Source organism: Erithacus rubecula, assembly GCF_903797595.1.
Source record: "Erithacus rubecula genome assembly, chromosome: 2".
NCBI lineage: Eukaryota > Metazoa > Chordata > Aves > Passeriformes > Muscicapidae > Erithacus > Erithacus rubecula.
In genome coordinates, this window is record NC_136685.1 from 50,401,044 (window position 1) to 50,416,957 (window position 15,914).

A 15,914-nucleotide genomic window follows, 5' to 3' on the forward strand; every position below is an offset into this window, starting at 1 on the left:
CTGTCGCAGGGGCGAGCCCCAGACCTGGCAGAGGTGCAATAGCTTCACTTCCTCGCTGCGACCCGGGAAAGCCCGTAATTTTTTGCCCAAGGAGAAGGTAAACATCTCAAAAATAATTTTTAAAACCCCTAATCTAGGCAAAATGAAAACAAGTTTCCCGGAGGAGGGACTTTAGCGAGGCTGCCAGGAGGATTTAAGCAGCCGGATCCACGACAACCGACGCTGACACAAGCTCTACTCGGGGAGGTAACCATAGGATAGCTCAGGTTTCTGTAGGAAAACAGCATGAGAGAGTTGTGCCCCAGGGGTAAAAGATACCATAAAACAGCAGGAGCTATTTCCAGAGTGAGCAGAAATTACAAATCCAGCGGCACCGACGCGTGACATGAAAGATTTCTGTGCAAAATCCCGAGACAGCTCGGAATCGCACCAATATCCGCGGGTGATTCGCGTGCTTTAGCGGGGATTCGGACACCCACGCTCGAACCTGTGCCCCCCGCCCCCGTGTTTACAGGCATCTCTCGAGCAGCTGCAGCCCAGGCCGGGTAACACGGGCTTTAACTCACACCTACCAAACCTCGTCCCGCTCTGAAAACCGATGTCTGAGGCAGGGCAGCCTTTCCCGGCCGCTCCCGGGGCGCCCAGCACGAGGGACCCGGACGGGAGCAGGCCCGGCTATCTCAAGTCTCCCCGTGTCGTTACAGCACAGACAACTAAAGAGAGTTTGGGGTGGGAGTTTTTTGATTGTTTGTTTGTTTATTTATTGGGGTTTTTAAAACATTCTAGAAATCCCCACGTCGAGCACTGAAACTGCTGAGTCTAATCACAGATTTCTAAAGCTGTGCTTTAAAGTTTGTGCTTCAAATTGCAGTCGGGCGCCACAGGCTGCTCCTGCTAGTCCACTTCTCCCAAGAGATCCCGTTACTTTTTATGGGTTGTTTGTTCGTGGGGATTTTTTCGTGGGATTTTGGTTTGGTTTTTATTTGCCTTTTTTTTGGGGGGGGGGTTGGGGAATGGGGGGAGATTGTATTTTGGTTTGGTTTTTTGTTTTGTTTTGGTTTTTTTTTTTTTTGTTCAGATCCCATCAAAGGGGCCATTGTGGGGAATGTGTCCCAAGTTCCCTGGAGCTGTCTTCGCCATGCCCGCGGACGCTCGCTTCTGTTGTGAGTATCCGCGGAGCTTTTAGTAACTCTACAAACACGGGGCAAGAAAAGGATGTCCCGGTAGGGCAATGAGGCATGAAATCCCGCTGTTCCTTTACATAGTAGCAACATCCACATGAAAGGGCAAACACCCGACGTGCCACCAAATATAATTGCAGAGATGGCGGATGTCGGCGTACAAAAGGGCTGCCGCCGGTTTCCCTTTCGCAATGGCCCTGTGCCGCACGCACACCCGCGAACGAACCAAAAACCACCTGTACCTTCCACGGGATTTAACCGAGTGGAAAACTGAGTCATTGGTACCGCCGGCTGCTAAATATAAAGCAGCCGGGGTAAACTCCGCCTGCAGGCAGAAGCGGCACCGGCGCAGCCGAGCGGGGCCGCGCCGGGAAGGTGCCCGCTCCCTGCGGCCCGTCGAGCCCGCAGCCTGCCCCGAAAGGAGAGCCGCAGTCATGGCCCCTCCGGCCCTTCTTTCCTCCCGCCCTCTGTCCGGAGCAGCACTGCGCTGTCGCCGCCTGGAAACCCGGAGAGGCGAGAGCGGGGCGGCCCCAGCGCCACGGCGAGGATCGCGGGGCCACGCCGCGCTGGAGGGAGACTCCTCCTCGCTCTGTCGTTTTGCGGCGACACCGGCAGCTGCTGCCCATGTCCGTGTCCGGCAGGTGCTGCTCCCCGGAGCCCGGGCGGGGCGGCGAGGGGGCTGCCCCTGTCCCGGCAAGGCACCGAGCCGTAGCAAGGGCAGCCCCATCGCCGCTAGCCTTTGAGTGATCCGGGCTGCCGAGCGACCGCGTTCCGAGTGCCGGCGGGAGCCAGGCGGCTCCACACGGCGGCTGTGTCCGAGCTGCTGCCGAACCCTCCCCGCCCCGTCCCGGCCCCTCTCGGCCGGCGTCCGACAGCAGAGGCGGGAGAAAAACCTTCCTAGGAAGGTGGCAAAGGGGATGGAGGGGGGGGGAACAGGCAGATAGGGACAGTCACCACAGCTGAAAGATTAAATTTCTCCGGAGAACATACCACTCTGAATGCATTTTGTCAGGGATCTGGAATTTACAAACACAAACAAACGGGGTGGGGAAATCCCAAACAAAAGCAAAATAAAACCCGCCTGCTACAGCTCCTCCGGTAAGCAAGACGCTAAACTTCCTCCCAAGTCGTTCCCAGCAGGGATTATCGCCGTGCTTGGCTCCCGGCCCTGCAAGCGTCCGCTAGCCCTCGGCGCGCCCGTGGAGTCCAGCGGGACGGGGCGGCCAGGGACGCGCGCCCGGCCGGGAGGGATTTATACATTTCCCGGGATTTACACAACTCTCCAACGCGCACGCATGTGCCCGATAACACAACCCGCGGCACCGCAAGAGAGGAGACCGGGGCTGCCGCCACCGTTCGGAGCCCCGGAGCAGCGGGCAGGGAGCTGGTCCGGCTCGTGTATCACGGGCAGCGGGGAGCGATATCTTCCCAAATGCCCGGTGAGAGATTGCCAGCGGAGCGACCCCTCTTCGTCCGGCAACATGGGACAGCTGGGAACCCAGTGCTGCTCCTTCTCCGCGCAGGGCGAGCTCTGAGGATGCTCGGACCCCGCTCCGCTCCCTCCCTCCCTCCCTCCGCGGCCCTGTGCCGGCTCCGCTCCCGCCCGCCGTGACCGGGGGCGGCGGGGCCCCCGCCGGGCGGCCGCCCGCTCCTCCGCACGGCTCCGCGCCCCGGCGGTGGGCGGCCCCCGCCCGTCACCCCGGGCAGGGCGGGCCTTGCCGGGGGCGGGCCGTCGGGCTTGAGGCTGTGCCGCGGCGTGGGAAAGCGCCTCAGAGAGGGTTTGCTCTGCTGGCGGTGCGGAGGCGTGCTGTGCCGAGCCGTGCCGTGCCCGCAGCCCCCCCCCCCCCCCCCCGGATTTATTTATCTCTGCCCCCGCGCCGTGCACACGATGAAGCGACCTTGCGAGGAAACTACCTCAGACAGCGATATGGACGAGACTATAGACGTGGGGAGCGAGAACAACTACTCGGGGTAAGTGGGGCACCCCCGGGGCCGCCGTCTCCGTCGGTGGCGCGGGCCGGGTGCGCCCCGAGCTGGGGCAGGGGAGGGGGAGACCCGGACACCCCCTTGGGATGGGATTGCGGGGGGCGGCCCGCCGAGGGCAGAGGTGTTATGTCCTCCTCCAGGTCAGCTTGCAGCTCGCTCGTAGCCCAAAAATTAGCCCCGCTCTTGGACTGCCCGAGCCACGAAATTGCGCGCAGCACTCCAGTAGCTTTTTGTGAGCCACCGGGCTGCGGTTCATTAGCTCCGCTTAATTTGCCATTTGCAATCAGACATTTTCCAAAATCGCTCCTGATCAGGCCGAGCAACCTAAGGGAACCGGCGCCAGTGGGAAATGAGCCGTGGAAAGTAAGCAGGGATCCTCAGCAGCTGAACTTCGGCAAAGCCGAGCCGGGGGCGAGCAGTGGTGTTTGCCCGGGGAGGGTCGGGGTGGGCGCGCTGCGGGGACGCCGAGGGGCTTCGGGGCTGCTCCTGCCAGTTTGGAGGTTCATGCACCAGAGCCCCACCTCGTCCTCATCACTGGCTAGATGAGTATTAAAATATATTGATTTTTTTTTTCCGTGTGCTTATGATGAGATAAAAGCAACTTCGTACTTGTGGGTAGTATAGTTTTAAAAGCAGATTTTGAATTCTGTTCCTGGACAATGCAACAGGGCCAGGCTGGGCACCTGGCATCATACTTGAGCATCTACTGACTGTGTAGCAATGGGCAGAAATGTCAAAACCCTGCAGGCCTGGCAGGGGTTGTGTCATTGGGTATGTCCACTAACCACTGCTGATGCCTTGTAGAGATGGTTCATATGGATTTGGGCCTGGTTCTTCAGCCTGTACTTGGTAGGCAGGACTTTATATGCAAAAAAAAAAAAAAAATGGAATCTGTGCTGGACAGTGAACTGTCTCCAGAAAAGGATTTTCTTTCCAACAGAGTGTTCTGTCAATTCAAAATGTGTGCTGGGGCAGTCAAAACTGAAATGTGTCACTGTCTTCAAAAACACTGTGCGATGCAAGGCACATCTTAAAAGCACTGAAAATGGCATGAGAGGGACTATGCATACGTAATATGGTGACCTAAGGAGTCTTCAAAGAGCCGTGTCAAGTTGTGCAGCACCTGACGAACTTTTATTGTTCTGCAGGCAAAGTAATAGTTCTGTCATTCGATCAAATTCCCCAACAACAACATCTCAGATCATGGCCAGAAAGAAAAGAAGAGGGGTATGTTTCATTTAATTATTTTTGCGTCTGACAGTTTGCATGTGTGCTGTGATTTTACCCTTCATTTTTATAAACTTAATGTGTTTTGTTTTTTTGGGAATAGATTATAGAGAAAAGGCGCCGTGATCGTATAAATAACAGTTTATCAGAGCTGAGGCGGCTTGTGCCAACTGCTTTTGAAAAACAAGTAAGCTTCTTTTTTTCTTTTTTTTTTATAAATTCTGTATCTCATCTGGCAATGTTAGTTCTCTTGTAAATCTCATTAAAATAATACTGTATGTGTCCTGATCTGGCACAAAGCAGGCATTTCAATAAAATGCTTTGTTGTGGCAAAACTATTAGAAACATAATTCATTATAAGGCTGAAAAACATTTCCATTCTTTGGCTTGTTTTTCCCTTAAGGGTAACTGTGTTCATGTTGCCTCTGTTCTTTCGATGAATTCCAGTAGTGGTTTTGTTAAAAATGTGCTTTACTCAATATTAAATAAAAAATAAAAATACACAAACCCAACACAACTCTCCAAACCTGTATGTAAATTAGCCTTCTGTCTAAATCTTTAAATAGAATTCACTACTTCACTACTAATTTGCTACTTTAAGAGACCTTTTTTTCCAGATCTATACTTTCCTTTGCAACCTAATCAGTCCAGTTTCCTGAAAAGGGAGCAGACAGTGTGGATTATTCATGTTTTAAGATAACTCTTTAGAACCAGTGCATTAGGAGGTGGAATAGGCCCATGTTGTGTGAGCTAGTGAAGTCAGTGATATATTCAGACTTTCAGTGAGAAAGTATTTAATAGGAAGTCTGGAAGGATCCAGTTAACTTTGGCTCAACTCCTTGGTCATGAAATTACAGACCAAGAGCTTTAAATACAACGTTTTTTTAAAAAAATAAAACAACAAAAATGGCATTTTGGTTTTTCCATTCAAATTAATTTTTTTCCATATCTTGAATTTTATTTTTTGGGCTTTGATTCAACATTTAGCCTTGTTCCTGTTATGCTAGAAGTGCCTGAAGGTCTATAGAGATGTGCAACTGACACTACGTTTCAATAAAAACAAAAAATCTGAAAATAAATTACCTGACTTTCTTGTAATAATAAAATAAAAAATCCCAGAAAGTAGAATCTGAGAGCAGGATTGCAAAAGCATCACTTGTGTCACCTGCCGTATGATTTTTAGTAACTGGTAGTTGTCACTGTGCCCTTGCATTGGTTCTGGCAAAACAGTGACAGATATTTTCAGCTAGATAAACAGGGGCAAGAGACAACAGTTGTTTGTCCCATTTTATTGTTTATTTCTTGAAAACCACAAACATTATAAAACAAGTCCTACAGAGCCCTTGGAAATTACCCAGCACCATGCAGTTTTTAGCTATTAGTCACTCTCACTGAGACAGCTTGTCCTGTGTCTATGGAAAAGATGAAGTCTGAGAAAACTACAGGATGTAGTTGCATGTAAAATGGGGAATTCTGACCAAAAATTCACATGCGCATCAACCTTGGTACGAGGAAAGCGTTGAGAGCAATAGGGGGATTGAAAAAAATGCAGGGCCGTGAAAATGAGTGTGTGCTGTATTTGAATCAGAAAGTCCCCCCATTTTCCTGCAATATGCCAAGGACAAAGTCATCAGTCCTTTCCCAGCTCCTTGACATTCAGCTCACTGGAGTTTCCAAGTTGGAGGTTTAGTTTCGCTTCCGCCTCCCTCCCTCCCCAAACCACAGTGCTGCTCCCGAGCGTGGCAGAGCTGAGCGCTCTGGAGCGGGGCTGCACAGCCCCATGTAAGCTTTCCCAGCTCAAAAATGGGCAGCCTGGCTGAGGTGGCCCAGATGACAACTGAGAGAATAAAGTTGGCTTGCAGGATGCGATCTGCTGATGGCTGCAGCTTGCACAGCCCTGATTTTAACTGATGGCAAGGGGTGATCTCTTGCACTGGAATAACATTTGTTATCTGGGTGTGCTCCAGATATCAAAGGGAATGCTACCAAGCAAAACAGTTTTATTTATACATTGATACACTAATACTATCTTTTGAGTTGTATTTTGTACTTTTCCAGTGTCTCTTGTAGCTCTGTGAGGCACTCTCAGTGAAAGAAAATATTTTTACTGACAGAGGAGCTACACTCTTTCACAGTATTTAGTCCGTGCAAAGTAGGCCACTCGCTAACTTGAAATACGGGACTGCGTGGCAGTTTTTTCAGTTAAAAAATGAGAATGGAATATTCAACAACCAAATGACACATTGAAAATGAACAGGCCGTGAGGAGAGGGACAGTGCTGGGTGTGTGTCCGCAGGGACACCTACCGGTAATAGCACAAAAAATAACCTTGCAGCAGGGTCTTAATCTGTGGCCACACAGATCCCTCCTGCCAGCTCTCCACTTGTGTTTGTTGTTATAAAGGAAGCCCAGAAAGTTACGTATTTCTCTCATTTCATGAAGATGTCATCTCTATACTACCTTCAAGGCCGGAGCTGTGCTGAGATATAGCCCTAATAAAGGGAAATTAGGGAGACGGTATTAGTCCTTAGACAAAGTCTGGGAAGCAGATGCTCACGAAAGAATTAAGCTGAGAATGTCCTAATGATAGGGGAAATTGGAACCATAAGGCTGAGCTCAGTGGAAAGTATATCAAATTAAAGTTTGTAGTACTCGTAAGCCTTTACTTATATGTGTCTCTTATCTCAAAGGGATCTGCCAAATTAGAAAAAGCGGAAATACTGCAAATGACAGTGGATCATCTGAAGATGCTGCAGGCAACAGGAGGGAAAGGTAAGGAGCCAACGATTTTTTTTTTTCTAATATTTGGGGAAATCTCATTTTTAAAAAAGTGCTTTGAGGAGCTGTGATAGGCGTTTCCAGATTAAAGGAGTGGAAATCAATGCTAATGGCAGGATTGAACTCGTGGGAAAGAGCTACTGGGACAAAAGAAGCACTTGACCCTGGGCTTGTGTTTGCTTTCATAACACTGTGGGAGTAAAGGCTTCATTCACAGGCAGCCCAGTCAGAGATTTGTTTGGGGTTTCCAAAGAGCACTGAAATCTGCACAGGGAGACAAAACAAATACACAAACACCAAACATAAACAGGAGGTTTGTGGCAACAATTGTGTAGCAAAAAATCTGATGCTAAACCTCATTATTGAGCCGCTATACCGAAGGAAGTGAACGGAGAAGAACTTTAATTTATGTTTAAATATTTCCTTTGTTCTGGGAAGACTTTTCAGTTCCAGGTTAGACCATCTCATTCACCAGAACAAAACCCAGGCTTGCTCAGTGTAGCTCCAGGTATCTGATAAAGCAGATGGGCGGGCAGTGCTCTCTGCACTCGCATTTCCATGCTATATTTGTGTGTCAGAGGCCGGCGTGGCTCCCTGTTAATGGGTGCTGGCTGACGCAGTGGCTGCACTGGCTGACCCATTAGATCAGCCGAGCGCCGGGAGTCGAGCGTACCTCGCTTGTGCAAGCTGACAGCCCCAAGGCTGGAGGCCAAATAGTTTCAGCCACCCACGAGGTGCTCTGTGTAGTCATGATTTTGGAACTTATTTGGAGCGAAAAACTTGCTGGCATTCCATAAGCATGGTCCCACGTCCCGTGCCATCAACCGTGATCATGCTTCGAATTGTTGTAATGGAAACCAGCTGATTCTTCACTCACCAACTGTGCCATATAGGTAAAGAAAAAGAGAAAAAAAGAAACTGCTGCTCTCTCTCTCTTATTTTTTTTATCAAAGTTTTTAGCACATGACTGAATTATGCTCCTCTCTGTACCTTGCAGCAATTAAAAAACTCAGCTTAGAACAAGTGCATGTCTAACAGCAGATGGCTATAGGAAAACATGTTAAAAGCTGGTGTTTTGTTATTTGTGAAAATTAACACCAAGCTGACATACCTTCTTCCTAGGTATTAAGGAGTTTTTTCTAGGAGTCCATTTAAGCTTAAAATTTATGGGTAACTTGTTTGATAAGAGATGAAAGGAATTTTATTGCCCATCAGGTAACAGACATGCATTTGATTCCTCAGAAAATGTACAAAATTTAAAAAGAAAATTAATGTATATATGTAAAAAGTCCCTGAGAAAGCGCTGTGGTTGCTAAAGCTTCGCTCTTATAAGTTGTGAAACGCCAGAATTGGTCATGGTTGTGCAGTCTGTATTCAGGTGATTTGGATCCTCTGTGTGTCTGAGTGATGGTGCCTGCTTTGGATGCGTGGTTGCGTGCTGGTGTTGCACAAGCTCTGTCTCCCTGGGTGCATGGAGCACACAGTGCTTGGCTGCTGAGGGAAGTGGTGGCTGTTTTGCTTTATGCTCCCCACGCGATGTGCAGCTCAGCTATCCCAGCCTGACCCCCACGTCACGCTGCCACCCCTCTGATGTTTGCACCGACAGCAGGCCAGTCAGGAGATGAACCCAAATGGAGACCTAATTTATCAGGAAGCTTCCTTCCCCTGCTTCCCCACCCGAAAGAAGTATGCCAGGGATTTTTTTATAAATGGGTCAGGTCAGGTGGCTGAGTGGGGCAGGGGATGAAATGCCTGTGATGGGAGCTGCGGGACAGAGAGACATGTTAGTGGAGCCCAATCCTCTGGCTGCAGTTGGACAAGCTGGATGTTGTTAGGAGTCCCAGGTCATGCAGTCTGCTCTCCTCCTTGGTTGGTCTCTGCTGCCATGTCTCTCCTGCCCCAGTTGACACTAGCACAGCTGTGGCAGTGTGGGGAAGGATGAAGTGTTGTGGTGTGGGGAGAGGCAATGCAGGCATATTTCTGCAACTGCCTTTCACACCATGATCCACAGTGGGTGGCCCATCACAATAATACCCCATGGCTTCACAAATACTACAACTTTATCTGCTCCTTCTGTCCTAGAGATAAGAGTAATCTCACTGCACAGATTAAGAAACTGTAAGAAAAAAGAGGTTTGAGAATTAGTACTGGGCAAAGTTTAAGCCTGCATTTCCTGCTCACTTAACATTTTACTTTGCAATTTACTAACGGTTTTAAATATAATTTCTTATTTTTAAAGTAGATGTTTGTTTTATTTGCAAGTATAGTTACTCTTATTTTGTAATTTATGCTGTGAGCCAGAGGGGGTTTTTTTGTAACTCAAAGAAATGAGTTTACCAGGGGCAAACCTTTTACCATTTTTACCCGGGGCAAACACTTATTACTGCAGAAAGGAGAAATGGGTCCTGATACTCATATGCAACCCTACATTGAGGACTGTCCTTTTCCTCACACAGAAAGGAGGACATCCATGATGGAGAATGGATGGGACTTGGCAACTCGGGATGGGGTTGGCCGCTGCTCAGCACACTGATCCCGAGATAGGAAAAAAAAAGCAACACGTCTTCTGTCCCTTCTCTGCTTTTCAGAGCTGCCTGGGCAGGCAGGCAAATGCCTCTGAGGTCCTGTGCAGGCTCTGTGTTTCCGCTGCCCTGATGCAGGTGTGGACAGTGGTCTCCTGTTCACATTGAGTTATTATTTTGGCCTAAGGCCAGGGCTTTTTGCTGATGGTGCAAGCAAGCACAGTGGAGGAGTGATTTGTCAACAATGACTTGCTTGCAGAGAACTTAGTGTGGTTTTATTGCAGCTTCACTACAAATTTATCTTGAGTGAGTGACACCTGGGTCAGTGCATGGGTTCATGTAGCTCAAGTGACCTGTGGACTGTGTGCAACATAGGTGGGTTACCAGGACAGATGAGGTGAAACCAAGAGTTCCTGTTCACTACAAAACACTGGCATGTGCACATGGTAGAGGATGTTCTTGGGTTGGAAAATAAATGAAAAAGCATTTTTAAGCCTCTCTCAGAAGGGAGAAGCCAGTGAAGGGGAAACTGGGAAAAGATAACCATCAAAATATAATGTAGCCTGGGAGTCCCAGCTCTCATCTACCCTCTGTTTTCATGTCTCGGCCACCATAGGAGACTGAAAGGGAGCCAGGATCACCAGGGCTTTGGGATGGCTTGTCACAGAGCCAGTTGCTCAGACTCAGGGGAAGCTGGTGACAACCACATCCCCCTATCTCTTCCAGTGCAGAGGGATGGAGGGAGGCCGGGAAGCCCTGGCTTCAGCCGAGTGCTCTCAGGACTGCCAGGCTGGCTGACTCGTGGCCAGAGCTGGGAAGTGGTTTTGGCTGTGCGTCAGCCCCTCTGAAGCTGCTGGAGGTCCTGGAGCCTCCGGCACAGAAGCAGTCCCCACGCCAGGCTGGCTGGCACCCCAGAAGGTGCCCTGCTATCTCACCACTGCCGGCACGCCTGGCCTTTGTTTCTCGGGAGTTCGCTCAACCTTTGGTCGCAGTGGATGTGGCAGGGGGAAGGAAAGCTGTGAGGAGTCAGTGTTTGCGGACAGGAGTCCTCAACTCCTCGTGCTCGTTGATCTGCTGGCCGAGCCAGAGTTTCTCTCAGGTTCAGATGCAGCAAAAGCGCCATGGTGATTTGGCAAGATAGAGAGTATGGTGCACAGGGGATTTGGAGCAACATTGATAAATGTGCCCGAGTTAATTCTGTAATGTGGGCATCCAGCGTCAGAAACACTTCTTTCTAGGTTGAAAATTGATTCAAGTGAAAAAAGCCATCTAAAGTGCTAGCGTTTTTCAGAAAGGCCAAAATTATTTCGTGGCAGAGTACAAGGCATTGCTGCCACATTCTACCATAAGAGGGGCACTTGATCTTTAAATAATGACACACATCACAGTCATGCATACTTAAAAATTTTCATTGAAAGGGAGAGGAAAAACGCCATGCTAACTTGGAAGTGGATGGGATAGTATTCCCCCAAGGAGAGAGCATTTAAACTAAAATAGGAAAATTCCAAAAGCTAGAACAGGTTTTTGTTGTTGAAGAGCTGCAACTTAAACACAAGATTTTGTGCTCAACCCTTTTAGAAAGGGAGTATCTTTTCATGTGCATTTAATAAGACTTTTTTCCAAATGCTTTTTTGTCCCAAGCCTGTGGAGCTCCAGTTGCTGTTTGTTGAAATACCTCATGGGCCATATGACTGTCAGTCTTCCATCTCCAAATTAGCAATGGCATTACATAAAACGTTTTCTCAGTAAAGCTTTTTATTGTGTGTGTGCAGAGTCATCACAAGATGTTTTTTGTTTGTAGTTAAGCAACATCATATGTCATATTGTCTTAATGGCTCTGTGAAGTAGATGGGACCCCGGCAGCAGCTACAACAACTCACCATGTCAAGAAATAGTTTGAAAGCGTTAGGATGAATGCCAGTGCAGGGAAGAAAAGGCAGGGTAGCACATGCAGGCTCTCTGATCTCCAGCCTGTTTCTTTGTGTGGATAAGCATCTCATTCACACATACAGGATCAACACTGCACTGCAGCAGCTTGCTGAGGAATTTCAGGAGAGGCATCGTGTGTCTTTTAAAGTGTCTTATGGACTTGTTTCTTTTCATTTGTATATTGTCTGAAGCCTATTACCTTACAGGAATGGCGGAAAAGATCATTTACAAACCAGAGAACAAATTTCTCCCCTTGCACATCTTAACCCATAAATGGCAAACGGGCAATGCGGTGACTGATCCCGGACTGGGTTGGCCGGCTCCACATTCAACATGTTTTGCCCTCCCCTTGCAGGTTACTTTGACGCCCATTCCCTGGCCATGGATTTCATGAGCATCGGCTTCCGGGAGTGCTTGACAGAAGTCGCGAGGTACCTGACTTCGGTGGAAGGCCTGGACACATCCGACCCGCTGCGCGTCAGGCTCGTGTCTCACCTGAGCACCTGCGCCTCGCAGCGGGAAGCTGCCGCCATGACCTCCTCCATGGCGCACCACCACCACGGCCTGCACCCTCCGCACTGGGCGGCCGCCTTCCAGCATCTGCCGGCCGCCCTGCTGCAGCCCGGCGGCCTGCACGCCGCGGAGCCCGGCCCCTGCAGACTGTCCTCGGACGTGCCCCCGCACGGCTCCGCGCTGCTCACCGCCACCTTCGCCCACGCCGACGCCGCCCTCAGGGTCCCCTCCGCCGGCAGCATCGCTCCCTGCGTCCCTCCTCTCTCCACCTCCCTGCTGTCGCTGTCGGCCACCGTTCACGCCGCGGCGGCGGCGGCCACGGCCGCGGCGCAGAGCTTCCCGCTGTCCTTCACCGGCGCCTTCCCCATGCTGCCGCCCAGCGCCGCCGCCGCCGTGGCCGCGGCCACCGCCATCACCCCGCCGCTGGCCGTGTCCGCCGCTGCCAGCCCGCAGCAGCCCGGCGCCGGCGGCGGCACGAAACCCTACCGACCCTGGGGGACTGAAGTTGGAGCCTTCTAAGAGTCTGCCCGCACACACAGCTCGTCCCACTCCACTCCCCTGCTGTCCCTCTCGGCGTGCATGTGCTCACAGCCACGAGCCGCGTCCCCGCAGCCGCACCGGGACCCGGTGTGCCCTCGCTGCAGGCGTCGGAGAGACCTGGGCAGACACCGCCTGCTTCTAATTCTTCTCCGTCTGTCTTGCTGGAGGCACCTCGAGGGAGCAGCAATGGCTTTTGTAACAGTGCAACCATACCGTCACATAGAGGTTTCCTGCAAAATACGTAGAAATACGTAGACGTTAGAATTTACAGTTCTCCAGCTATGCATCCTGGTTTGGCAGAGAGGTGAGACATTGCATCTACCAGGTCTCCCCAGGCTAGGAAAGGAGTTCCAGATTCATAAGTGCCTGACATTGAAAAAATAATAAATATATATATGTGTGTGTGTGTGTGTGTTCTGCTAAAACAAATAACATTGCACAGGTATGGAAATGGCATGGGAGAGAGGGGAAATTCTGCATTCAACTTCTGAACTAGGATACTTTTCCAAGGCAGAGTGTACTCTTGAAGGGGAGAAGTTCTTTTAGCCAAAAGATTGCCGAGGAAGAATGTTTAGTTTGACAAGCCTAGTTCTCGCTTCCTTAGTTCACTTTCTTTGTACAGACTTGCCAAATTGTGACGTCTAGCATAGCATTGGCAAAAGCAATTATCTTATCAGTGCTGGGATTAATGTATGTTTCAGCACTGCCTGTGAGCCCTGAGGCACCCATTTTTATGGCTTAAACATGGTGCTAGCTCCTATCTGCACAAACAGTGAATTTGTCATGCACCCAGAAGTAACCACCTATTTAGAGTGTGCACACTTGGATACAGTTGATTCATGCCGATACAAGAGACTCAGTGTTGTAAGAGTTCAATTTAACTTATTTAGCTGTATTTGGACATTCACTTTTAGCCGATTCAGTGCAAGATCCCTCTTCTTTTCACTATCAACTTCTGGGAGAATGATCACTCTGGGTATGAATGAAGTTATGGTAGGGACGATTTTTAAATTGGCTATTAACATGCCAACATTGTAATGTGGGTTTGATTCCAAACCAAAATGAATGTATTAATGGGATGTGAGTAAATTATTTTGTCAATACCCAGATAACTAGTGCTGCATCAAATGGTTTGCTTTCATTTTTTATTACAGTGACTTAAAATAACCTAAGTATTTTAATACAACCAGTCAAGAACTAGAGATTTTATGTAAAAAAAAATAAAAATAAAACACAGCATGTATTATTATGCACTTGATTTCTCTGCTGTGTGGAGAAAGCAATAAGCATTGAAAATGTTAAACATTATGCAAAATATACTTTAAAATATTTGTTTTAAAAATACTGTACCTAGTTGGTCTTTTATGCATTACTTTGTTAACCTTTTTTCTATGCAAAAGTCTTTACATATCACTAATTAAATGAAGTCCTTTTTGACTGCGTTTTATGGATGATTTGTTGCAGTATTTGTTTGCTTTTGAGGAATACTTGTGGACTCAGGGTTGTTTTCTGCCCCTGATAACAAGCCTGTAGGCTGCTCTGTACTCTTCTGTTCCCCTTGCTCAGCCAGAAAGCCCATCCTGTCCAGCGTGCTCTAAAGTAGGCAGGAAAAATTGCAAAGCAGCATTGGTTTTCAGGCTTGCAAACTGGATCTGCATTGATGGTGTGCTTAATGATACAAGCACATCTGTTCATCCTGGGGAGCTCCCACAATCATTGAGGTTTCTAGGCTCAGCTTTCCAAAGGGTTGAGAAGGTGAAAATGTTAACCCAATTACATAATTAATAATTAATTTATTCATTAATTTAATCATTAATTTTATCATTAATTTTATCATTAATTTATTAACCATAAATATATAGAATGAGAGGAGTTTTTACCTCAAGTTCTGGTCTTCTAATTTGACAGTTCTCACTGAGGCAAGGGTTTGTTATTGTTTCATCAAACCTGCTAAGGCCCTCTGTGGAAATTGTGGAAAGCTCTGTTTGTAAGGATGAGGACAAAGTCTTGCCTGTCTGAATGCTGAAATAACAGCTGGCAAGACCGGGTCTCAGAGATCTCAGGGATCACACTGCAGCCAGAAAGACACTTCACCCATCATCAAAAGCCTCAGCAGCCTCAGCTCAGTGGCTCACTCCATATCATCCTTTCTCCCACATACTAAACCTGGAGCCCATCCCTGCCTCAGTCAGCTGGTTTCCAGCACTTAAGTGAGGTGGGATTGTCATTCACCTGGAAAAATGTATGAAAGAGAAGGGAGAAGTCTTGCAGCCCCTACAGTGTTTATCAACCATGATATCCTTTGAAGTAGTGTTGTTTGGGGGGAATATGACTTTTTTTTGTTGGGGGCAGAAATGCTGTACTGCTCTTCTGGCATATTTAGCAGCATAGAGATGAGGTATCATTCACTTTTAAATGTGTATTTTCAAGGAAAAAGAGGACATTAATGGGTGGTAGATAAAAAGTGGGGTTTATTTGCATGAAAGAGCAGGTTGCACCCCGACTTCACTGTAAGCTGTTAACTATTAACCTGCCCTCAAGGACTCTGGTAGGAGGTCTCCCAGGCATGTATCATCTTAAAAATAGACACCCACTGACTTAGTTCTGCCTAAGGATTTCAATTTAATTGATGTGCTTCAAAACATCATTTGTTTCCTGAAATGCAATATTCTGCCTTGTTCTAAAAAAATGGCAGTTCGAAAAAACCCTGATTAGATCCACACCAGGGATAGATTTGAGCAGCCTGTTTGTGCTTATCCCATTTTCTCTTTCTCTTTGGTTTGGTTTGAATCAAATCACCTAGAGGACATGAGGAGCTCATCCTTCATTCCTGCTTATTCCTAGGCTGTTGGGAATGTTACCTCTCTGAGAGATGATGAAGATTTTTCCAAGTAAGAAATTAATGACGAAGACATGTATTTCACATGAGCTGTTGGAAAGACATCAGAGGGTAGTAGCTTCTGATGGCTTTGATTGTAGCTGTGCTAACAGGTCAGAGCTGAAGGCATCTAAGCAGTTTGTTTTTTAAAAAAGAGCATGGGAAAGCTGTTTCCTTGGCATAACTGACATGCAAAAGTCAGGACTCGTGGCTGTGTGCATGCAACTTTACTTCAGCACTTTTCTGTCTTTATTGTGCATTCAGTGATGAATAGACCTGGATGAAGAATAAAGTTTGTAATTTATATAATTTAAGAGTAGATCATGGCACACACCACATGAACACAAGTCAGGCTGCTTG

General features: G+C 48.2%; 1 protein-coding gene across 1 annotated transcript; it reads left to right on the forward strand.

Annotated features, from left to right (window-relative positions):
* Positions 1-2,888: 2,888 nt before the first annotated feature.
* Positions 2,889-14,117, forward strand: HEY2 (hes related family bHLH transcription factor with YRPW motif 2). Its single transcript, XM_079297747.1, has 5 exons — positions 2,889-3,152; positions 4,316-4,394; positions 4,498-4,581; positions 7,085-7,166; positions 11,979-14,117. Exons 1-5 carry the CDS (start codon positions 3,070-3,072, stop codon positions 12,653-12,655), a joined length of 1,005 nt encoding a protein of 334 aa, XP_079153873.1. The 5' UTR covers positions 2,889-3,069; the 3' UTR covers positions 12,656-14,117.
* Positions 14,118-15,914: the final 1,797 nt, after the last annotated feature.

Excerpts from the sequence above, each read along its gene's own strand:
- HEY2 (XM_079297747.1), top strand. The coding sequence starts at position 3,070 with ATGAAGCGACCTTGCGAGGAAACTACCTCAGACAGCGATATGGACGAG. Across the intron at positions 3,153-4,315 it reads AGCGAGAACAACTACTCGGG|GCAAAGTAATAGTTCTGTCA; the intron begins GTAAGTGGGGCA and ends ATTGTTCTGCAG. Across the intron at positions 4,395-4,497 it reads CCAGAAAGAAAAGAAGAGGG|ATTATAGAGAAAAGGCGCCG; the intron begins GTATGTTTCATT and ends TTTTGGGAATAG.